Source organism: Malus domestica, chromosome 09 (assembly GCF_042453785.1).
Source record: "Malus domestica chromosome 09, GDT2T_hap1".
Lineage (NCBI taxonomy): Eukaryota > Viridiplantae > Streptophyta > Magnoliopsida > Rosales > Rosaceae > Malus > Malus domestica.
The window spans coordinates 412,705-437,805 of NC_091669.1; the positions used below are offsets into that span (position 1 = coordinate 412,705).

The window sequence follows — 25,101 nt, forward strand, 5'->3', positions numbered from 1 at the left end:
TAATGGGTAATTTGATATGTTAATTATGTAGTTGCGTGGCGAGCAAGAAAACCCTAGAATGGCATTGCTCTCTTCCTTCCTTCCTTCCTTCCTTCCTACTTGATTCCAATTGTTTTAAGTAAATTTCAATTAGCAACTTACAATAACAACGTTTCCTTTAGTGCATGGCGTCACTTGTCGGATACAGCTGCCGCTTGTAAGGTAAACAAGGTTGGCTAATTCCCTTTCATTCCAGGTGTCATGCCGCCAATGGCTGGCCCCCTTTGATTTTATTTATTTAACCTTGATTAACCATGATACATCAATCTAATTGACTCAGCTCACCTCGAGCCTGCCACATCAATCTCTTAACCAAAATAAAAAATATTTTTAACAATACACTTCCAACTCCTGCTCTTCTAAGGTTCTCATGTGAAGATTCAAATGCATATTAATCACAAAATTTTATTAATTTAGATCTAAGTATTTAAAATATTTGACAACTTAATAAAATAAAATTAAGCAAATGAGTTTCTTAATTGTTCATGAATTTTAATTTGGATTGTCTTTTTGTAATTTGCATAGAGAGACCCTCTTTTTTCCATCCCCTCGTCACTTTTGCGTCAATTAACATTTTTTTTTTCCATTGTTGTGCGTATGTGCGGCTGATGGGCCCCACAAATTCAAACACGACATCGGGAGTTTCCCGCCAAAAATAACAAAGCGCAATGGCCCGGCCCAAACTAATTTCCGTGTTACAAAATATCAGTCACCATCACCAACCAACCAACCAAAAGAAAGCTATATATATATATATGAGAATATGTACACAGTGGAGTACAAAAAACAAAAACAAGGGAAAATGACGCTTCAGTTGATGTCGAAGTATTTCGGATCCTCCGGGAAATGGTATTCCACGTTCAACTGCGATTAAAAGAACCAAAGAAAAAATAGAGCATAATCAGCTAAGCTTGCACAAGATATAGCACAACGCGAAGACAAGGCAAATTTATAGGCATTCATATTTGCGCAGCAATGCAAAAATATCCCCTTCATCAAGATCACTTTTGTTTTGATATGTGAGCGTTTGATGCGTTTGCATGACCAAGTAAATATGCACATTACCTCTCCCTCATCAGCGTCTGTGTGGCGTTGAGGAAACACGACCCTCAAGTCATTGTACAGGAAGAATCTGCGCTCCCCATCCATGTCTAAGCCTGTTCTCTGTGGTGTAGATAGGGGATCTGATTTGCACCTCTGGACTGTCCTAGAACTTTTTTTGGGAAAAGGGCATATGAAACGGAGATGGAGAGCATAGCGGAGAGCACCGTTACTGTTTTGATTGAACCTTGAACAAACATGTCCGTGCTTCCTGTCGGTTCCATAGCATGCATCAGCAAACTCGCGCTCCTTTCCATTGCTGCTTCGGTACTCCTCATTGTTGAGGCTCTTCTCAACAAGGAACGAAGCATTGGATCCCCTTCCCAGTTTAGGGGATAAGTTGGAGATATCCCCCTCATCTATTGAATCCACAAAATTAGAGTCTTCACTTCTAATTTCAGTTTTCTGATCCACAGATCTTGTTGTAGGTACAATGTCTACTCCGGCTGTATTCTCTACTTCCTTCTTCTCTATGACTTTTGAGTTCAGATCAGTCTTCCCATGTCCCGACTGGGAAGAATTTGGGCTGCATGCTAAGGTGACCTTCTGGCGTAAGAAAGTCTACTTTGATTTGAACAGATAAGAAATGAACAGAACAAAAAAAAATATTAAATTAGCCTCAGAAACATGGAATATCATAAACCACACAACATAATTCTATAGTCCTTTATTGTTTTTCATACACATTGAATTTATAACTACAAAATCGTTTCAAAATCCATCAATGCAGCTTAAAGGCAATATAATTCACAAGTTGAAGTTAAATTATAGGTAGAGATCTAATTCAATGCATGCACGGTATACAATTTAGAAAGCTGTATGAGTTGCTATGTAAGCATACATTCTCCTTGGATGCGGGATTACAACTCCGCTATATTTCAAATTTATAATGATAGATAAATTTTCAACAAATTATATTTAATACAAAGTTCGTAAGCATCACATAGTATAGTAGCGACAAGATACGAACACTCAACTTACTTTGCTACCAGCTGGCATGTCGCTTAAATCGTAGTTACAAAGAAAGGTATGAATAGGTGTCTTCTCTGGATTGCTTAGAACCTGCATAAATCAAAGTATGGAGAGCTTAATTTAGTATGATTAATAATGATAACCAATCGCAATGTAACATGCTCCATAAAATGACGATTTCAACAAGTAATTCAGTCAAACAAGTACTCTGGTAATGAAAAACTTGACCCTTTAATATCTCTGGCAATAGATAATAAAATGGATGCTTATAACAGGAGGAACAGACAACAAATACCAATTGTATACGGCCCTTCACAGGAATGCGCAGGCGGCTTGTGACAATCGGTGAACCATCATTGCTGAGGCCTCGTTTAATCTTTTGTACTCCACTCCTATTCAATGCAGAATTTCTCGAAAGATGTATGGATGCGCAATACAATAAATAACAATCACCTTCTACACTAGTTACTGAAAAAGGAAGCTTCTGTGTTTGCGGAGAAAAGTTTCCCCCAGTGATGCTTAGCACAGCCAGAAAACCATTGATTCTCTACATATTTAAATACTCCAGCAGTTATAACATAGCAACAATGAATAATGTACAGGATTTACTACACAGCAGAAACATAGACACTAACCTGACTGGGTTTCCCTGATATAAACCGACCAGACAGTAGAGATTCTTCGAATGAACCAACCAAGGATCTCCCGACAGAAAGCCCACTCATGCACTGGGAGTTGGGAGCTGACCCGTGGGACAAAGAATAACTTATGCCAGTACTATTCTCTAGAGAAGATGGAAGGAATTCCCTGTGAAAAACATCAACATCTTCCAATAATTTACTAGCAATCTTAAACTCCCCTAGTTCAGGGGAAAAGATAATGTCTGCATCAGACTTGTCAAGTGTTTGTTTTACGTTCCTTAAGGTTGAATGACAATCCTCCAACTCTTTGTCAGTAGTCCTGCAGCCCCCTGCAATTTTCAATCTTTCAGACAACCTGGGGCCAAGAGGTGACAAAGGATGCAAAGGTGAGATCACTTCCTTTGGAGATATGGATATTGCCCCACTTTGGATTTTTGCATTAGTCCGCTTTCTCAACTCATCACATCTAGGTGCAGATTGATAACTATTTCGAGGTCCGATATCCTTGTTTTCCAGCAAAGGGCCATTCGTGAAAAAAATGGATTCCATAATACCACTATCATGTGCCATGCTCTTCTGCTCCAAGCAACTATGTAGAGACCAAGTTGGCATGGTAAAACTACGTTTGCTCCCAACATTTGCTTTCTTATAATCATGTGCGACAGACGTACTAAAATTATCACTCACAGCAGGATAATTTGCTCCAGAAGTTCTGCAACCAATGTTTAAATGATCACCTTCAAACTGGTGCGGAAAAAGCATAGTATTCAAAGAGGACAACAATCGCTTCCTGACTAGAGACCCACTGGTCACAATTCCATTAGTTGTGTCATTAACTGCAGAAGCGGAGTGAACGTGCCCACATGAAACACGCTTGGAGTCATCATCATTTAGAGAACTTGTTCCGCTTGATTCAAAGCCTACAATCCTAGAAGCAGGGGTCAGAACATTCTGTCCATTTCTTGGGGTGATCTGACCAGCTTTATCAACAGAAACAATTGACAAACCATGAACATTGTTAGTGACTCGCGCGGTCCCTCTAAATCCAAGTGAATGATCAGGGAGCTTTGAAAATTCTAGGGAGGTCCTTGTCTGGTAATCTCCTAAAGAGGAGCATAATGGATTCCCCCCCACTTGGCTTGCACTTCCACCAAGCATCCCATCCATATCACATGTGCTCATACTTGAAAATCGAGGCGGGCTTTGTAAAAAGGACCCCAGACAAGCAGCTCGCACCTCCTCAGAAGTTCCAGTTGAGGGTACCTGAGGCAATCCCATTTCTAAATTTCACAGGGTTGATCACCAAACAGAATGGGAAGGGATGTCGAGGGAATCGGATCAGATCAGCCCATCAATTGATAGAGCTGTACTTCAAAATGGTGAGTATAAATAATAAGTGCTCTTAATTTCTGCTTCAATTAAGAACACAAGTGGTCTGTAGAAGCTACCAAAGGCAGCCAGAATTCAAACATCTGAGTTACCACTCTCTCCAAAGAGAAACTTAAGCGCATGGGAGTTGTGCGAGGATCATAGGCCTCCCTCGCAGCAAGTCATGAAATGCCTGAAGAATCAGTAGCCAGGCCTGAAACAATATTCACATGAATGAGTTGAGAAAACGCGAAAAATGATGATCAAAGCACTGATCTTAAGAGCAAGAGCAATCCGAGTGCAGAACGGACGTATACTCGAGACGACCAAGAGAAACAGAGGCCGCCATGAAAGACGAGGACGGACTGACTTATTTGACTGGTTTTACTAGTAATACATATAATATAATAATAGAGACGGATTAAGTTAAAAGAGAGTGATTAGTAATTTAGCAGTAGAAGAGAAGACGCACCGGCACCACCGAGAGAAGCGGAGATAAAACAACGAATCATCTCAAAAAATATGATCTTCCATGCAAACTGCGATCCTGTGAAATTAACCACCGCCGATGCTTCTGAATTCCGGTTGAAAGCAGAAAGGACAAGGGTTTTTGTTTTGGTTTTGGTTTTGGCTTTGGAAGAGAGAGAGAGGCAGAGACCAAATACAGGAGGAGTCTGAGAGAGAAGGAGAAAAAGGAGGCCAAGTTTATAAACCCAATCCGAATCCCAATTCTCCCAAAATACGAGAAGCGTCATCCCCATTCCCATGTTCAATTTCTTTTCCTTTTCTCGGCTGTAATTTTCAAAATCCTCAATTAATATATATTTTAAATAAAAGTTTCGGTTTTGTTTATTTTAACGTAAAATCATATTTTTACTTTAAAATATCAATCATGATATTATTCACTTCTAACTTCTTTTTCTTATTATCGTTAAAACTAAAAAAAATTCAAATATTTTTCATTAATTTTTCTTATTTTAAAACGCATTTCCATTCGTTCGCAATTTCGCACCGCGTTGCCTTCTCTCCCCTCTGTCTTTCTCTTAATTTTTTAACTTTCTTTTTACCTTTGGACGCTTTGAGTTTAAAAACGAAACGAATCTTACCCTGCCTGACGGCCTTTCACTTTGTATGGTTTTGCATATGCAATCTCTACGTACAGAGATCTACCTCCACGTATAAAGCGCGCTCTACTAACTATTTCCCGCCTCCACTGCCACTGCATTTGCTTTTATACCTACTTTCCCACGACTAAGTTAGATTTTTTATTGTGATCGGTATATATAAGATGATACATCACGTGTTACTATATAAATTATAAAATATGCATGTTAAAAATTTAATAACTTAAAAAATAAAATTTCTCACTACTTACATAAAACCACGTAGTGTAACACTCGTGTTCCGATCACAATAAAAATTTTCTCCACAGTAAGAGATTTTTCAGTGTGACTGGCACACGAGATGGTACATCACATGTCACTATACAAATGGTGTGTTAAAAATTTAATAACTTAAAAAATAAAATTTCTTACTTCTTACATAAAAACATGTAGTGTAACACTTGTGTTCCCGTCACAATAAAAAAAAATTTCCATGACGAGAGATTTTTTAATGTGACCAATATACGAGATGGTACATCACATAACAGTATACAAATAATGAAATATATGTGTTAAAAATTTAGTAACTTAAAAAATAAAATTTATCGACAGTAAAAACATAATAATCAAACCAGGAATCTCAAGCACAGTCCAATCTCATCATCAAAGTCCCCTTCCAGCCTCATGCCCACTCTTCCTTCTTTTTCAAAAACATTACTCCATGTCACTTTTGCATGGGCCTCCGAGCATAACGCGGCAGCTGGCGATCCAGTAGTCAACTTGAGACGTGTTCACATTTAAACAGATAACCACTCAGTCAGTCTACTGACGACGACCCAATTGAGTCAGGACGGGACTACTCAGGAGGCTTATCCTGTCCCCCGTGCTAATTTCATTGTTTTTGCCACAACACTTTCTTTGCTCCTTTCAATGCACCACCCACCACCAACCCGCCTTATTTTCAATTGGGCCAAGCCCCAAACTTTAAGGGCCTACTGCTTTGTATAGGGCACGTGGTGTCACATGACAGGATGTCAGGATCCTACGACTCCTCTGCCAATTCAATTGTTTTCTGACTTCTTAGTATTATAAAAGGATAATGTTAGAGAGAATAAAATTTTGAACTAAATTTGTAAACTAAAATGATGTGTCATCAATAAGAAATTAGCATATTAATTAATACTTACGTAATAATCTAAGAAAAACTAATGAAAATGGATTTAAAACTTTGAGTCTTAACGATAAGAACAAAATAAAGGTAAAAGTGAATAGTACTATGATTGACATTTTAGTGTAAAAATATAGTTTTTCGTTACAATGAACAATACCGAAAGCTTTTCGTTAAATTCCCAATAATTTAATCAACAACCACCTCAATTAGTTTACAAAATTTAGTATAGAAATTTAATCTCTCTAACAATTACCCTTTAGCAAAACGATAAAAGCATATAGTTTTGGAGAAATAATTCTCACCACCCTTTCTCACCTCATACACATTCTTCTATTTTATTAAACCTTTAGATTAAACAATTAAAAGTAAAATCAACAAGAGCAGAGCGTCCACAAGGTAAAAAAGGTGCGTTGAAACTTGAAAATACTACCACTACACTAACATCTCGTTCCATCAAAGTTTTCCAATTTCTCGGGAATGAATTCCCAGCCTTTAAATTCATGAGACTTGCTAATGCCAATGCGCCGTTTTGGATGAGGAAAACAAACACAGAATTGTAGCCAACACACGACATGCACAAAGCTTCAGGTTGCCATCCCCAGAATTTGATATTACAGCAGAAACTAGTTCCAACTGATGAAAATGGGGGCTCTGCACTGCCCGACTGTCAAAAAGGTCTTGCCGCCGCTTCCATCATCTTCTTTACTCTGGTCAGTTTCTCCATCTCCTTCAGAACCTGAATCCACAGATAGAGAGGAAAACAATCCAAGGGTTTGCCTCCTTAATCAGTTTGACTTAAATTTCAAACAATGTATGCATTTCAAAACTAGCCTCCTTAAATACCTCCAATGCCACGTCTTCTGTGGTTACATCACCAAAATCATCATAACCTAATTGATAAGCTAGTTCTGATCGGACAAAAACAAAATCGTTAGAACTGCCGAGGAAACATAATCTAATACATTAAGAACAAGGAAAGATTTACAGAGTTATACTTTCAATGGAAACGGTTGCATCAGCTGTTTCATATCCACCTCTGACTTCTTCATACATAGTACTCAGGTGAGTCAAAACCTGGTTATCAACATCAGAAGTACGAATTATCAGGACTAAGCTGCTGCACAATGTTAAGTGGTACAGTCCATTTATTTTCCTTCTCAGGCCAACAAGAGTACGTTGTATACGGTTATAAGTTTGAGGAGGAAGAGATGACCTCTGGATAAGATGCTGAAGCAGATACGTTGAGTGCAGGAAGCTGACTTTGATCTTCAATCATGCCCCTGGCCACCAAGTCTAGAGGTACATCAATCCATATAGAGATTCCATATCTCAGAAGAGCCCTATACATGTTCTGAAGCGAGTCAGAAAATGCACAACTAACATTATATATAAATAAATGACAAAGGATTGTAACAATGATGTCAGAACTAAGTGATCTTGATAATCCTACAGATTAGTTGAACTCTGAACTGCACCATCTCCAGCACAAACCACCAATCGACCCATGGATGATAATTGCTTCAATACTTCAGTCTGCACCAATATCTCAATTTATACATGCATAAAACCCAAAATAATCCACATCAGAATGATACTTCGAAAACTATCACCTCAGATTCCCGATAACCATTTGTGTCAGCCTCCCTAAGCAATTTGGCAGCAGATCCACCGCCAGCAGCTTCCTCAACCAAACTATCACTGGACAAAACAACACAAATTACAAGTTCAGCTAATACATCTAGAGCAAAGAAACTTATCCTGGTATTTTATAAATGTAGCATATAGAGGTACCTGTCAAAGTAATAATACCGCAACACATTGGCTAGGAGCTTCCCCAAACTGGTTTTCATGGAGCTCTTCATGCCTTTTCCACCAAAACGATCATCATCATTCTATTTCGTAACACGCAAGGCAAGGATTCGAGTTTTGAATGCATTTTAGCACCGAGTAAATTAATGCTTACCCACAAGAAATATGGAAGTTCCCTTCAGCTCAGGGGTTATATCTATTGCCTTGTTCTGAATTAAAACTGAACAGTTACAATCAGCACTTCAAACGAGAACAAAATTAAAATTTCAGAATTCATGATGAAACACAGGCGAATCCATGAACATGAAGCTCACCTTCACTGCCGAAGACGGGTCAGCTACAGAAACCTTGGCTGCTGAGCCTTCAAATAAACAAAGTGACAAGAGCAAATTATCAAACAGGGCGCGCATGAAAGCATAAATCAGAAATTAAAAATTTTAACTCACTTGAATCGCCGCCGTCGGAGGCGGAGCGTGAGGCGGCGAGAGGTTTTCGGAAGTGGGGGCGAGACGTAGTCGGAATTGAGAAAGTGGAAGCCGGAACTTGAGAGTGGCGGAAGGGAGTGCGGAGTGGGAGCTTGGAGCAAGACGAATGGGGTAGGAGGCTCCTTGTTATCTCCATTTCTACAATTTACAACAAAACGGCGGCGGCTTACGGCTTTTTGCTTCCTCTGTATTGGTAACGATATAACTGTTAACAAACTGTCATCACCTTATCCGCCCAGGCCGGTAGCTACGATGAGGAGGAGAAGGTACTTGGATTTCAACAGCTTGAAACGACGACGTATCGTTATCTGTTAAACAGCGAAAGTTTAACCGGCCCAGGTCCATTCCTAGTTGTGCAAGTGTTGTGTTGTTTTCTGGGCTCTGGCCCGCCCCAGTTCGAAAAAAACTAAGATTAATCAAAGTCTACAGTAAATTCATATGATAATTTCCTTTTGCTACCAACACCGTAGATTTATATTCAATAAAATTAAAGAAAAATTAATTAAAATAACATGAAAACTTTAAATTTTAACAATAAGAATAAAATTAAGGATAAAATGAATAATACCAGATTTCAATTTTTAGTGTAAAAATGTGATTTTTCGTTAAAATAAACAGTACCGCAAACTTTTTGTTAAAGCTCTCTAAAATTAAATACATATAAACGAATAAATAATATCCGATTTGATGGATATTTGATCCAAGGGACAACTTGAGCGTCCATTCTATGAGATCAAGCTTAATAATACTATGGCTAGTTGACAATAAAAAGTGTAATAGAAAGGATCTATGGTGAAAACAAATGTATAAGCTTGTGGATTTTATTTTCTAACATTCAGCAATCCACCTGTTTCCGCAGGTTCAACGAACGCAAAAACCTTTTCCAGCACTGGTGATTAACAAAATTCTTCATTTGAAGAAATATATATGAAACATCGTAAAGACACGACTTTCGTACAGTTTAGTTCTCATCATAAGCAACAACAAAGAGAGACTAAAGGTTGGGATGAGAAACTAAACAATACATTAAACATCATATTTACAGACCTCTGTACTTAAATGAAAGAAAAATGAGACCCGAAACAATCTTACGAGGAAACCTGAGAAATTCACTGCTTCACCAATCTGTGTGATATCAGCTCCCACCTGCATGCACTGAAGATGCTCAAAAATCAGAATTGCTAAGAACAGGAATTATCATTCGGCTGTGGATGTGGAAGATGACTGAGCAGGAATCAAGAGAAAATCTGTAAATTTTATGCGGACAAATAGGTAGGGCTTTTGCCGTATGATCACAACCCTAGCGGAACAAATAATAAATTAGATGGCAAGAAGAATGAAGCACAAACTGTTCCGACATCCACCCCCCATCATATATTTGTCCTGTGCTGGAGCAATTTAGTTCTAACTTCTAAGAAGAAGGGAACATCAACTGGTGAGGAAAAATACTGAAAAACGCACGCTAACCTCGAATCGGACTAGAGCGAGAGGCCACTTCAGAAACATTTGATACTGGTTTGAGGTTTGATAGGGAAATTGGCGTCAATGGAGGTGAAGCAACTTCTTCAGCCTTGCCTGGAACTTGAGGAGACTCCAAATGTCTTGCTACATGCAATGCCATTGCTCTTTGACTGCTTGAAGGTATGGAGAAGCTTCGGGGAACTATCAATGGTGGAATTGGAAGTGGAGATGCTGCATTTGATGCCAGTGAAGGGTTTTTATTAGGCATGCTATGTTCTTGATTTCTGGAAACCAGTGGAGCAGAGTGACCAACAAATCCCGACGACTTTGTTGGTTTGGCAGCTGATGAACTGGGATTTGTTGATTTGGCAGATGATGAACCGGGGGGTCTAGGAAGCTCATGAAGCTCGCTTATCTTGGGTGAAGAAACACGGGGAGGTGAAGCACATGGGGATACCTTTGGAGATGAAGAAGGTTGGGGATTTGGTAAACGAGACAGCGTTCCGGAAACTAGTTGCGGTAGTTCAGTTGATGCAATGGGACCACTGGCATGTAACACAGGCTTTGATGATGACGACTTACTAGGTATTGGACCGGAGAAAGCATATCTCTTGATCTTCTTTGTATCAGATGCATTCAACGTATCAATCTGTGGAAGTGCAAGTCCCTCCAGGGGAGGAGGTAGTTGGGTGGAGGTACTATTGACATTGCTCTCTTTTTGTACCAGCTGAGCTTTTGTACCAGATGCATTCAACGTATCACCAGGATCTTTCTCTTCCAATGGGGAAGAGTGCCATAAGTTTTGATTGCGTCTACTTGGCCCTGTTCCTGGAACCGCGCTACTTGTTCTTGAAGAACTCAAACCTTTTGGATCAATAGGTGTGGGCAGTACATATGTATTAGACTTCCGTGCTGCTGGTGCCTGCAGTTGTCTAGCTTTCTCAGCAGGATCAAACTTCTTCTCTGCAAAAATTGGGGCTGAGTAGCTGCCTATTCTTGGTTCTCTACTTGAGGTCCTCAGACCCCATTGGTTTCTATCTAGATTTATCTACAAGGAAAAAGATTTATGAATACAATACTTGGAGTTCAAAGGCAAACATTTATGTCTTCGAAGTTTGGTTTCAAATCTACCATTCAGAAGGCAATGAAATCTTACATCTGCATATTCCACTCTTGTAGCTTTAGGAGACAAAAGTCCCACTTCATCGACCTGAGAAATGAGCAGCTAGATCATAAAAAAAAAAGGTCGTACCCAGTGCACAAGGCTCCCGCTTTACGCAGGGTCTGGGACAAACAAAATATGACAAAGAAACCATAATGACAAAAGTTCACACTGAGCACTATGTTGAACAACAATTGAAACCACCAACAGTACTGGCACTTGGATCAATATCAGCATAACTAAAATTTGAACATTATAATCTTTAATAAAAACTAATACATAATGTTGATGAAGTTAAATGTCACTCATACGGAAAAGGGAAATTCAAAATCCAGTAGATAGATTATAGTATAATCTTTGAGAGTTTTACCACCGCATGATAAACAGAGTATAGTGCCTCAAACAAACAACATAAATTCCTAATTACATTAGACCTCACCTCCATTGAATTCCTTGATGCGGAGGTGACATCAATCCCCTGCTTGCTTGATATATAGTTAAAACTCAATTCTCCATCTTCATTAGAATCATAGCTATTTTCACCATTATCCTCAACATCATCCCCAACATCATCCCCACCATCATCTTCAAGTCCACTGAATTGGTACTCAATATGATGCTCCTCTGTAACCAATCTTACGTGCGGCTCAACAACCTCAAGTGATTTAAGTCCTTTCCGGAAGAAATTCAACTGATTCAAAGAACAAGAATGCCAACTTTGAGTCAAACTAATAGAAGAACGGGACTTTTGAAGTTTTATGATTGATTGGAGATATAAAGAAAACCTGAGCAGCATGATGACGAGCTGCCTGTGTTAGAAGACTTTGAGCCTGTCCTTGCTTCAGAGACTTCAATCGGAAGACACATAATGTCGCCTCCTCATCATATTCATCATGAGCTACTTGCAATTGCTGCAAAGTAAAATTGTCACCCTTTCCACGTTTTGACCTCCCTTTTTCTTTCTGTTGTGCCACCATGTAGTCATACACTTCTCTGAAGATTTATACACCAAACCAAATTCAGAAGAAGTTTACTTCTATTGAGTAAAAAGTTCAAAGAGAGTGGAATAGACCTTTTCTCGTCACATTGTCGCTTCATTTCCTGCATATGATAACAAGAAAGAAAATTCAGTGATACAAACCCAAGGGAACAGAGAATAATATATAGATAACAATGTATACAGCCACTGCGTCTAGGTGAAACCAAAGGAAATGGAACCTAGACAAAATCCCTCTCAGGTGCAAAAGGTAGGGTTCCATTCACTGAATAAAGTCAACATCTCCAGAACACCATTAGAGGTTAAAGTTTACAAAAACCAATTACCAAGCCTGCACCAAGCCCATGGCATATTATGCTCACTGCTGTTTTGGGCATGCCTAGCGTGCTATTTTGGGCAGGTCCGAATGCAACAGGAACTTGAAATTCCTTTTTATTTGTGACACAGCTAGAGTACTTAATAATCAATTACAGCAGAAATCTCTAGGGTAGAAACATATAACTGCAAGGCGATTGAGGGTTTATTGATAAAACCTCTAGTACCAAATAAAATAAGAGAATCCACATGAGCAAACCTCAACTGTCCGAAGCTCATTGAGAAGTGACTCCGATGGGTTTGTAATTGTCAAAAATATATGAGAGCGCTGAAGTAAAGAAAGCAATTAGTTAACACAAAGTTAAGGTGAAGGTATTTTGGTTAAAGGAAAGGATTAAAAAGATATCATGATGAGCACAAAACAACAGTAAGAACTCACATAGCTATCAACAAGTTTTTGAAGTTCATACTGCACCTTCCCTAGCATCAGAAATACTCTACCTGCATTCCAATTAAGTACAAGGCATATGAATCATAAAATCCTCAATACTCACAAAAAGAAAAAGAAAAATCTTCATAATTAAATTCACAGATATAATACAAATGCTATGTTCATCTCAAAAGACTAAAAATCACCAAACTCAGATTCATGGACATAATACACATGTTATGTTCATCTCCCGATAACCTTAGCCATGGGTGAGAAAACAAAGCTTGAAGGTTTGCCCACCTCCATCCCACAAAAAACCAGGGTCAGATACTTTGGTTGACTTACCACTCGCTTCATCATCATGCAATGCAGTTTTTTCCAGTAGACAAGCACCCATTTCACGCAGTGACTCCGAGAATTCTGAAAGTACAGATTAGGTCAAAGGGAAGAACTCTATGGCGTTGAGTTAATTATCTTAAAGTTAAATCTCATAAAATAAACATTTGGAATTCCAATAATTCCATATGATTTGTAGATAACTCAAGAATTCAGAATTACCAATTTTTGTTGTCATTTCCTCAAATAATACCTAACCTTCATAATAAGCATTTGAACTCACGGTGAATGGTAGAAGAGTAGAATGTTAGCTGTCAAGCAGCCCCTATTAATCAGTCCTTGCAAGATTAAGGCATAACTTTTCTTCCAATCAAGATTTCGTGAGGGAGTTATAATATGTCAAAAGTGTCTTAAAGTGGATAGGTGTGTCATATATGAGGCATAAGACCATGTTCTACATTTTGGTGAAGTCGACAAACTTGGGCATTCTCCGTTATCGAAATAATAAAAACATGTAACCATCAAATTAAAAACTAATGTACATATGAAAGGGAAGCAGAGTATTCACCATATGCGCTGTTTGCTGTAGCAGCAGCTGCAGAGAGTAAGCTATCATAGCAATTTCTCATATCATGCATGGCCTGCAAAATGCACACAAAGTCTCACCAACTAAATTTTCCAGTAATTACCACTACTGTTTGCAAACTACAACATAAGTGTGAAGCATAGAGTTTCTGGATCCATTAATCCTCCATAATCATATCTGCCGCCACGCAAACTAGCTACAATTCACAGTCAAATCAATCATCCACTCAAGATGCGAAGATCCAGTAATTTTCAAGAGCAGCTACAAAGCTTAAATCACTGATTGAACAACTCCGGAGTAAATATTATATGAAAATTTTCCTCAATCAAACAGAAAAAAATCCTCTGAATTCGCTTATTTAGCTGGAGAAAGACTATTCAGCTTCTTTAGAAGGTCCTAAAGAAAATTATACTCATAAAGTCGAAATAAATAAAACAAAACTGTACCTCAGCCGCCTGAGCGAGCTCGTCGACCTGAGCCAATGGTTGAATGTCTCTCTTATCTTTGGCATCGTTTTTGTGCAGTTCGAATCTCCGAAACATGCCGAGCGAGGTCTTCATTTTTTCTGAAAAACCCTAACGCAATGACCGGGGACGACGACTCAGAGCGACTCACAGTGTGAAACTCAAATCCCTGGAAATTCAAAAACGCTCGACTCCAAATCGACGACTGCGATTAACTCTACAGCTTCAAACGACATTCGAGAAGGGGGATGACGAGGAGGAAGAAGGAGCTACTCTCGGTGGACCATACAAAACGACTTGTAGCATATCAACGAAGAAGGGGAGAGAGAGAGAGAGAGAGAGAGTGGGAAATGAAAATAAAAATGGGAAAACAAGAAAGAAAATGAGCAGAGGGGAAAAAAGGATCGTCCTCACGTCATTTACCAGAGTAAAAAGCGCGCACTGACAAAGAGACACGTATTACTGTAAGGGTAATTTGGTAACCGGAATCTCGATGCGAGTAGCTTCAAGCAATGGGACAGTGGTGGAGCAAAAATCCACCGCACGCTTGTCTAGGGGGAGGATTTGGATTGTCTGCCCTCTCCATCCTATGCATTTTACATCTTCTTCTATTTCTGTGGTTACGGTTAAACTATATTAATTTTTTATATTAATTTTTTTATATAAATAATAAGATAAAAATAATAAGAATATAAAATATTAACATAATTTAACCGTGATCGCAGAAATAAAAAGATACGGGAATGATACCGAATAGGAAGGGCAGACACGTCCCTAGGGGGATGGGCAGAATTCTGACGTGGAGACAAAAGAGTGGCGGGTGAAAGTGACACGCGGGCGTTTAGTTGTAGCGGATGGATGACAGTCAAAGTCAGATATTGATGACGAGGAAGAAGCGGTTCTAAGACGAAAACTGTCCTACTTTGACCGCGCCGGTGGGTGGGTCAGATCCGCACCTCCACTCATGTCAAATTACCGTTTTTGCCATCTCAATTTGGTGAATGAGCGGGCAATGTAGAGCTGGTTTAGTATTGCTGTGCTTTGAAATAAATAAAACTGTTTCTGTTATGTTGTAAGAATAAATTTATTTGTATTGTTTCACGTTTTCAACTTTTTTTTCATCCAAAACGGTTAAAATAAGCTATTTTAAATATTTATCAATCAACTTTTTTTTATATCTATTTTTTATAAAAGAATCTCAGTATCGAACCAATATGTCTTGTCTTTAAAGGAGATGTCTAACTAAAATATATGAAATTTAAAATTGATAAACCATGTGATACTTTGCCATCTTTAAAATTTTTATTTTTACTCGATAAGTTAAATTAAATTATTATTTTATTATATTAAATTATTATAATAAATTTTATGAAACAAAAAACAATAATATAATACATTTTACAATTAATTTAAAAAAATAAAATTGCTGTCAACTTTAACACTCAAGTGAGTGATGCCAATCTATATTTACCACATCAGATTTAACTTTTTGGTTGGCAACAAGAGAAGTGTCTTAAGTAGATATATAACAATTTTTAGTCACAAGTGTTCCTTTATTACAGTGATGAAGAGGAGTATTGCCCTTACACCATAGCGTGGGTTCAAATCATGTTGGCTCCCTAATCTAACATCTAATTACTCTAATGAGTTATTAGATTTGATTTTGAAGATATCTTACCAAGTGAGGCCAAATAATTTATTGATTTTTGTTTCACCTAAGCTACTGTTTTTTTTTTTTTTTTTTTGCTGTGTGACGTAAGTCATCCTTGAATGCACGTTATACCCTATGCTATTTTGGATGTGTAAAGTTGTGTATAAATGGGATGAATATTAAATGATTTTAATTTTACTGTATTTTTTATCATTTATATTTCAGCTACTTTACAATTTGACTTTATTTTCATGTGCTTCGGATTAGCATTGGTTTGCTTTCCATCTGTCTGGGCCGCAGATTTCAATCTTTGTATGTCTTTTCTTTTTCTTGTATTATTAACGCGTGAGTGGTAAAAGTGGATGTGTTCTTCATTAATCTTTGGTTTTTGGCTCCATTGCTTACTGATCCAATATCATCAGTAGTAATTTTTGTTTTGGTGTCCAATTTTCTTTTTTGGTCAGATTTCAACGTGTTGTTTCAATAACATCCTCATCACAAAATGATTCGAGTACCACTCAAAATTGTGGTGTTTACATATTTTCTAAATGGATCTTAAAATAGGTACCCATTAACAACTCAATGGGTTGATTAGCTACCTCTAGTCCTTGTCCTCTTCGTAACACGGTGAAACTTTTACATGTCGGACATGAATGATAAGCCTTGTTATTGTCTTTGTGCCGTCAATAACTCGTGTCAAGTATATACATGCAATTCATAAAGATGTAGTTAGTAAACCAGTAAACCACAATTACTGGTTCATGAGTACAACAACCTAAGGCCATCTCCAACCGAAAAGTCTAGAGGGTCAGAGGGCTAAAAATAGCCCGAAAATCGTCTCAAACCGAGGGCTAGGCCAGAGGGCTGTGGAATCTGAGAGGGCCCCACGAAATCGGAGAGGGCTGGAGGGCTGGTTGCAAGCAGCCAGCCAACCAGCCCGGGGCTGGCCAGAAAATTGCTTAATCCTGTAGGTTATAACCGACAGGAATACATTTATATAATTTAATAATATAAATGTATTCCTGTCGGTTATAACCAACAGTAATACATTTACATTAAATACAATATATGTATTCCTGTCGATTATAACCGACAGGAATTCTTAAAAAGAATTTCAACTCCAACGGCTAGCTGGTGCCAGTTACCATTGGATTCAAATTTTTATTTTATTTTTTTTAGGTTTTTTTTTGGGGCCTTTTTTTTTTTTAATTCTCAAAAATTCTATTTTTTTCTTATCAATACCTAAACCATTCATTCACCATTCTTCACAAAAAATTTAAATTTAAGTTAATGTTGTTTTCAAGTTTAATTTGTAGTTTTTTAATTTAATTTGTCATTTTTAAATTTTAGTTGTAGTTTTTAAATTTAAGTTGTTGTAGTTTTTAAATAATAAATTATGTTTGGCCTTATGCCTCTTTGGCCTTCGGTTGGAGACGGTTTTTTGTGACATGGCTAAAACGAGCCCTCTGACCCTCTGGCCCTCGGTTGGAGACGGAGACAAATATGGCAATGTATTGTTCATTAAAATATTAATATCTTAGAGGATCTTGGAGGGCCAGAAAGCTAAATCGAGCACTCTGACCAGCTATCGGTTAGAGATGGCCTAATGCTAAGGTTCGTTTGCATAAAGCAAATCAGAAAAAGTTAGATCCCTTTAACTCATTTGGACCGCTTCCATGTGTAAATTGATGCTGGACTACACCTAATGCCACATTGATCGGGAAATGTGACCAGGATCTATAGGTACCCCTTTATACTCTATAAAGAAGGTGTATGCTTTTATAACTTTCGCCGTTGCCAAATTGCCTTGGACATTTCAGATAACTTCACATTAAATACAACTTATATTATCCTCTATTCAAAAGGGAGGCAAACGATCGATGCAATCATTGAAAAGGTTTTGGACCAATTGGGACTCTCATTTGAAACATTACAAGTAAATCAGGACAACTTAATAACTTGTTCACTACATACACACGCACATATAAATATACTTTTCGTCTCAAGGAAGTGCCTTTTGGCTTGTCAGCATATGTTATAAGGGAACTAAAGTCACACGTTTTTTTGAGTTTGTTATATGCCTTTCTTTATTTTTAGTCATTAAATTAAGTAAATCAAATAAAAACAACGGATGTGGTAAAATTGATGTGTGTTCATCATTTTTCATCATATAGCAAAAATGTGGTTCTTCAAAAGAAACGTACAGTTGCGATTTGAAGACACAAATGGCCTTTCTTTAGAGAGATGTATCTTTTTCATTTTATACTGTTCATTAGCTTGCCCTTGAATTTATAGGGGGAGTGGGGAAATGAAGAAAATGAAAGCGACATATGGAAGATATTATTGTTGTTTGAATAAAGACTTTGACAGGTCAAAATTCGGAAAGGTGTGTTACGTTTTCCTGAAGCCTAAGGGAGGAAATTAAAGGGGAGTGCTGAGGGACGAGATGAGACACAAATTAAAGATGGATCCCGGAGGAGCAGCAATTTTCAAATAAAGCTAGCCGCCTTTTGAAGCATTGCCTGAGATCCCTGTGATACATTATTTTCCGTAGAAGTCAGGACACAAAGTTTGCAGTGGTCGGTGCAAAGTTAACCCTGACTGAGGGTAAACACCCATGCATGCATGCATGTAGGGTTTTGTGGTTTTATCTGCATGACAAATTGTCAATCTGAATTCTCAATCATGCCTAGTTCTCCTAATATCTATGAAAATAATGTGACTCTGTACCATGATGAACTTTTTATTACATGAAAGAAATAAGAGTCGGATATATAAAAGATCAATATATCGGGCTTCATCGCATAAATCATGTATACCCTTGTGACTATACATGTTTGGGGGGGGGGGGGGGAGATCTCGATCGAGAAATGGAAGGAAAGCTGATCTATATAAATATGATGCATGCATGCGTCATTAATTAATAATTCAATATGATACATACTCATGATGCATGTACATGCAGATTAATTTAACGAAGGAATGAATCAATTTCCAGCAGCAACCATCTTTTGGGGACTTTGTGACGGTGAGATTGGATTGTTGTGGTGGTGCCAGTTGGAGACGTGTAAGTAGGACTTAATTCTTTTCGTTTGCTTGCCCTTCGATAACGCACCCCTAATTTTTCCTCGTGATCTCCCTTTGCTCTCTTTTTTCACTAATTCATCATCCTCTGATATTCCCTGCAGCACCTAATTAAAAAAACAGAAAAGCAAATTAGCTAGGATTTAATTAATAATTAATCAATTCATTAAGCAGTATATATAAACGGATAGGGCTTGTACTTTTAGCTATCAATTACCTTGTTGGTATGCCGATATTCCGCTGAATTTGCTGCATGATCTTTAATATGATCAGCATCATCACCTGCAAAATGATTATGTATTATTAATAGGTTAAATTATTAACTAATGAACAATAATATTATTCAGACATAAAGACACACTAATACCGCTGATGGGGGTGTGGTGCCTATCTTCTTCATCAGAGTCGTCGTCAATGCAATAGTCCCTAAAACTGGGGGATCGCGGACAATTTATGAAGCTATCCTCCCTGTCACCACCGTTGGGTAGCATTTGGTCACGATCATCGTCATCAAAATCTCGACGGCCGCCCGGGTAATATTGGCGGCCTCCCTTATTCGCTGTTGCATGTGCATGTGGCAGCTGCTTCTCCTCCTTTGTGTGCTCTCTGACCTTCTCCACCCGTCGTAATCTCTCTTTCTCTTTCATTTCGTCCTCCTCGGTATAATTGTCATGCATGCCCCGTTCCTTCACGAGTCGATCCAACCTTGAAATGCCGCAACCCATGGCGGCTGGCTGGCTGACTACGACGAGGCGGCTGCGCCTATAGGTATCGATGCACGAGGAGGAGAGACATGAACGGTAAACTTTAAGAGAGATCAATCAAGATGGTGTTGCGGAGAGAGCGATCATTAATCCGATCGGCAGCCCGGAATTAATAAATCAAAATAATTGAATAAAATTGATCCAGTCTAAACGGGTCGATCAAGAGAGTACGCTGTCCGACGTGAAGGAAATTAATTAGAAAGAAAATGAGAAAATTAATATTCACGGGAGTTGAAATGAGGGAAGAAACGAATGTTGCGGGGTTAGGACGTTCATAATTAACCATCAACCCAGCACCAGAGGTCCAGAGGGATTGGCATGCCCTACTAAGCTACGTAAATTGCTTAACTAATTCATAATTCTGTTTCATAAACACATGCATCTATATATACGTGTTATTTGAAGAAAGTTTAAGTTTCGCTATAAAATTAATTGGTAATATAAGAAGTAGTACAACTCCCTATAAACCTTTGTATAGTTTAGTCATTCATTAATATGAGACTGTATCCTCGCATTCTCACACTATTACTGCTATATGATAACTTTAATTTGTAGAACCATTAATTAAGAACCCTCTTTGTGCTTGGCCTTTAATTTTGTCTTGGACCCGTATATTTACTATTTAAATGTAACTTTGTCTTGGATGTTTGACACACTTGTTAGTGCACTCTCTAATTAATAAAATTGTATCTTACTATTACACACACACACGTGTGTTTTATTGTATTAAAAAATGCAAATATGTTATTTTGCATGTCTAAATTGTATCACGTGTTTGTTCATGAAAAACTTGACAGGCTTCAATTACCAACAGGCTTGTGTTTTTGGATTAGGTCAAAAATCCACAGCAAACGTGATGATGGGCCGTTCTTTTGCCAAAGGGCCATTCTTGTTAAGCCTCTTAAAACCTTCCTGAGGTTTCTCAAAATGTAAAGTAGGTCTTTCTTTCTTGGCTGATGTATACGTGCACGCACAAAACCTCACGTAGTTGGATTTGAAAATTCCTAAATCCAATGAATATTAGATGCAAAAACCTAGCTTAAGATTCTTCATTGGTAACGTTCGAATGTTCTCCAAGACAGAGTTAATAGGTAATTTAGAAGGAAATTTCTGTGCGAAAGGGAAAGATACATCATACATGTATAGGAAGGAGCTGTTTCTTCTGGAAATATTTGAATTGAATGCATTGTCCTGGCCTACCACAACGACTAAGCCCACTTCACATGTCAGATCACTCACATATATCCAGATTAATTAATTTCACCTTCTACGCCACTAAACGAGTAACGTGCATAATTTTACTTGCTAATTAAGCCTTCCAACTACTGCCACGAGTGCCCCCACTCCTCTTATTTTCGGTAACATGAGAAAAAGGACCAAAAAAAGCACTAAAGAACAACTAATGTAACTATAGCGATATCAAAACAGTTATTGGAAATAGTTTATACTGAATAAATAGGAGGTTCTGTAAATTCTTGAAAATTTATCTCGCTATTCAAATCTAATTTGGCTAGCCCTTCGGCTGCAAAATTATGTTTTCTATAACAATACTGCAAATTGCAACTTCAGTTCTCTTTGATCAAACTTTTGCAATCAGAAACAAGACCATAGAGATGATAATTAGGCTATGAGAACCATGAAGGAAGGAAATCACCAAAGCGGAGAAACTCATCTTTCAATTTTAATGTTATATAATTAGATAACAATAACATTGTATCTATATTGTCATAAAGATTAACAAATTGACCCACCGTACTACTATTTTGACCAAAAACATTTTTAACCATTTTTTTAATTTTTTTCCAAACGATCACTTTGTCTTGATGTGTGACTGACTCGAATTGAGTCTTTAGTCTTTGCCTTGCCTTGCCTTGCTTGAACTACCAAGTAAAATTGCATTTGTCTTGCTTCAGCACTTGATTGACTGCTGTGAGTTTGCATTCCCGTCTGGCCCACTATGCATTGGTCCCACATGTCTTATGCCGTGTTGTTCTAGCTACTTCTAATTACGTTTGTGATTAAATCTTCAGAACTGTGCACAGTGTATTATGAAAATTAGGGTATAGTATCAATGGGTTTAAATGGTAAAATCTTAATAATCAATAAGATAAAAGGTATCATTTAGTACTACGATCTTGTGGTATTTCTCTTTAATTATAAGTAAGAAGTATTAAGTTCGAATTTCGTGAATGACGAATTCAATACCAATATCGATGTATTCAAAAAAAATAAAAAATAAAAAAAGATAAAGGCTGTAGGAATAAATAGCAGGAATCTTATTCTCAAGCTCCCAAGAGAGGTTGCGTTATCCCAACTCTGGAAGTACATATAAAACATTTTGTGCTTTGTTACCCTTCCCCAATACAACCAACACCCTTTTTTAATTACGTGATAATCAATTAAACAATATAATTAATCATCGATCGCATACATGGTCGAAGAAGACATAATCTTCTTCATTTTTAAAGAGAAAGGATCCTCTCTGGATTTTTTTTCCACTAAGTCCACCAAGGCATATAATTCAGATATTTGAAATTTGATTCAACAGTTACAAACATGAGTTTATTTAAGAGTTATAATAACTTTAATAATTTTATTAAATTTCAAATGTTCGAATTGTGTGCCTCGTGAACTTTGTGAAAAGGATCCGAACCATTTTTTAAATTCCAATTATTGTATATTAGGGACTAAAATGCCAAAAGGTCATCGAGCTAGGTTCCATAAGGCGAAGCATTAATTTACTTGTATATTATGGATGGGGTATTGAGTTATGAATTGTATAGAAAAAGAGGGGCGCGAGTCTGCGACTTCCCCCACCCCACATGTGCTCTCTGCCACCACCAACATATTTCTGATTATTTTATATTTACGTGCCATGATTAGATTAGATAATATAGAACTAATAAAAGAACCTCTTTTCATTTATGCCCAGAACCAAAAAGGCCAAGATCAAAGAAGATTTTTCAGTGTAATCGGTTTATGGGATGGTACATCACGTATTATTATATAAATAGTTAGATATGTGTACTAAAAATTTAATAACTTAAAAAATAAAATTTATCACTACTTTAATTAAAACACGTTATGTACCACTTGTGTTTCCTTCACAATTAAAACCTCTTATCCTTTCCCTATGTGTCTTTGGATTCCTTTTTCTGGTGTAGCAATCTTGTTGCTTTCTTAGTAATTTATGTACCATTACACGAATAAATATTAACTATTAACCATCATCATATTATATTGATAGATAGATATACCCAATTCAATGGGGTCATCTTTTTGTCTCAGAAATCATTTGCCCCTTTTGATAAGAAAAGAGAAAAACTACCTCCAGATTTACTCGGAAACAAATCATATGCCATCTTTGCATTGCACCACTTTATTTTCCTCTCAGTATTGTTATATATGGTGATTTTGATCAATTAAACCAATAAATACTATAAGAAACTGTTGACAATAACCACTGATAAGTCTTTTACTTGCAACAATATGAATGCCTCTTGCTGTTAGAGTGGCCATTCTCATTTAATTTGTTGCTCAAGAGTTGGATTACATGATGAATTACACGGAATTAAGGAAGCTTAACCAAAGCTATCGTGATAGTACTACTGATCTTAAACAAAACACGATTAATGTGATCAATATATAATAACTTAGCTAAATATTAATCGGCATGCTAACACTGTGTCCCTCCTGATCATCGTCTAGCTCACCATTGTCATTGGAAGAGAGCTCATGAGTGATGTCACTCGAGCATGATGGGGAAGAAAGTGTTGTAAGATCAGGATCCGAACGTCGTGAATGATCATCTGCCGAGATATAATCCTCCAATAATCTCCGAGTCTTCTTGCAGTTTGATGAGCGTTGAGAAACGACCCCCATATCATCTGATGTTCTTTGAGTAGGCCTTCTCTTTTTCTGAAATATGCGACAGACCACCCAGTTTCCGGATTCCTTTTCCAAAACCTGGGTTGGATTTGCTTGAGAAGCCAACAGGCGGTATTCATGCATGAGCCATCGAGTTTGAGTGGTAGTATTAGTACTCCCATGGTGGTGGTGGTGGCAACGGCGGCGCTTCCTTTCACAGAAAACCAACGTCTTCCGGATCCCAACGGCTTCATTGGATTCAGAATTATTAACAATCTGCTTCTTTTTGCCAATAGGCTTCCAGTATCCACATCCAGCAGCTCTCTTGCTGTTGATGCCAACATTCTTATTCATATTTTCATTGTGAAAGAAATACCTTTTTCCCCTAACATCACCTGCACAGCCCAATAACGATGAACCAATTAGCTAGCTAGCCTTGCTTTATAATTTGAATAAAACTCCGATATTAAAAGGAAAGTGATTTCCACACACTTCCAATGATTTATGCTCATCCATGTTCTTTTATTTCATTTAAACATGAATAAATTAAAGGATGAAGTCTGCAGAGAGAAAAAACAAGATCAGTAAGAAAAAAAGCATGAACAAAACTAACCCGGCAAGCCCCAGGGATGAGTTTCGAAGACATCGAACTCTGGAATGATGGAAGCAGGCAATGGGGCGGCATGAACCTTCCTCATCAAGTAGTGAAGCACCAGCTCCTCATCCGTGGGACGAAACCGGTACCCAACTGGCATCTTCACTCCTCCATTTATAACATAGTTTTCTTTAATATTCTCCATCTCTCTATCTATATATATTTGATGGATTAATTAATCAAATATCTGATGAATGATTCAGCTTGGTTTAGCTTAATTGAAGCAGAAGCAAGTAGTTGTGTAGGAGAGGAAGAATATATGTTAGTGTTGGGCAACTGCAACAACAAGAGAGAGATGGAGAGAGCTAGGAAATTTATGGCATGTGTGGAAGTTGATTCAAAAGTTAAAGCAAAAGGAGAAGAGTTGGGCGGCAGCTGGCAAGCCTGCCGGTTGTGTGCTTGCAGTTGCAGATTCGAGAGTGAGGAAATCAACACATATATATAGATACATAGACAGACCTAGAGGTGTCGTTTTAATAAATAGAGAGGGGTAGTGGCTGCAGTGCAGTGCAGTGCCAGGAAACTCTTGACTCGTGGTCTGACTCGGAAGCTCTTCTCCTTCCTTGACTCGGGAAAAGAATTGGTTGCCGCTTTATTTTGACGGGTCTTTGTGCCCACAACCGTGTGAGGACTAATTGCC

At 37.8% G+C, this 25,101-nt stretch overlaps 5 protein-coding genes across 9 annotated transcripts; all 5 read right to left on the reverse strand.

The window, feature by feature from the left end:
- Positions 1–767: 767 nt before the first annotated feature.
- LOC103442102 (uncharacterized) lies at positions 768–4,797 on the reverse strand. Its single transcript, XM_008380852.4, has 6 exons — positions 4,594–4,797; positions 2,748–4,335; positions 2,408–2,659; positions 2,122–2,202; positions 1,105–1,701; positions 768–903 (listed from the first exon to the last, which is right to left on the reverse strand). Exons 2-6 carry the CDS (start codon positions 4,029–4,031, stop codon positions 850–852), a joined length of 2,268 nt encoding a protein of 755 aa, XP_008379074.3. The 5' UTR covers positions 4,032–4,335; positions 4,594–4,797; the 3' UTR covers positions 768–849.
- Positions 4,798–6,676: 1,879 nt separating this feature from the next.
- Positions 6,677–8,976, reverse strand: LOC103442103 (probable inactive shikimate kinase like 1, chloroplastic). The gene is made up of 10 exons (XM_008380853.4): positions 8,651–8,976; positions 8,519–8,565; positions 8,359–8,413; positions 8,187–8,259; positions 8,006–8,093; positions 7,846–7,928; positions 7,609–7,735; positions 7,391–7,469; positions 7,239–7,303; positions 6,677–7,131 (listed from the first exon to the last, which is right to left on the reverse strand). The coding sequence occupies exons 1-10, from the start codon at positions 8,823–8,825 to the stop codon at positions 7,063–7,065; spliced, it is 861 nt and encodes a 286-aa protein (XP_008379075.3). The 5' UTR covers positions 8,826–8,976; the 3' UTR covers positions 6,677–7,062.
- A 603-nt stretch (positions 8,977–9,579) lies between these two features.
- LOC103442104 (uncharacterized protein At2g33490-like) lies at positions 9,580–14,832 on the reverse strand. Of its 5 annotated transcripts, none has more exons than XM_008380855.4 (11): positions 14,423–14,832; positions 13,959–14,031; positions 13,400–13,474; positions 13,064–13,125; positions 12,884–12,952; positions 12,385–12,413; positions 12,098–12,305; positions 11,752–12,003; positions 11,307–11,360; positions 10,157–11,198; positions 9,580–9,835 (listed from the first exon to the last, which is right to left on the reverse strand). In XM_008380855.4, exons 1-11 carry the CDS (start codon positions 14,534–14,536, stop codon positions 9,825–9,827), a joined length of 1,989 nt encoding a protein of 662 aa, XP_008379077.3. In that variant the 5' UTR covers positions 14,537–14,832; the 3' UTR covers positions 9,580–9,824. The 5 variants fall into 5 exon arrangements, with proteins under 5 accessions (XP_008379077.3, XP_008379076.3, XP_028963450.2 ...); XM_008380854.4 differs by having other exon boundaries at positions 9,580–9,844; positions 14,423–14,830; XM_029107617.2 differs by having other exon boundaries at positions 9,580–9,989; positions 14,423–14,830.
- Positions 14,833–18,979: 4,147 nt separating this feature from the next.
- On the reverse strand, positions 18,980–20,271 carry LOC103442105 (uncharacterized). Its single transcript, XM_008380857.4, has 3 exons — positions 19,543–20,271; positions 19,393–19,457; positions 18,980–19,282 (listed from the first exon to the last, which is right to left on the reverse strand). Exons 1-3 carry the CDS (start codon positions 19,898–19,900, stop codon positions 19,079–19,081), a joined length of 627 nt encoding a protein of 208 aa, XP_008379079.3. The 5' UTR covers positions 19,901–20,271; the 3' UTR covers positions 18,980–19,078.
- A 3,141-nt stretch (positions 20,272–23,412) lies between these two features.
- On the reverse strand, positions 23,413–24,777 carry LOC103442106 (NAC domain-containing protein 83). The gene is made up of 2 exons (NM_001328980.1): positions 24,420–24,777; positions 23,413–24,201 (listed from the first exon to the last, which is right to left on the reverse strand). The coding sequence occupies exons 1-2, from the start codon at positions 24,604–24,606 to the stop codon at positions 23,597–23,599; spliced, it is 792 nt and encodes a 263-aa protein (NP_001315909.1). The 5' UTR covers positions 24,607–24,777; the 3' UTR covers positions 23,413–23,596.
- Between the last annotated feature and the right edge of the window lie 324 nt (positions 24,778–25,101).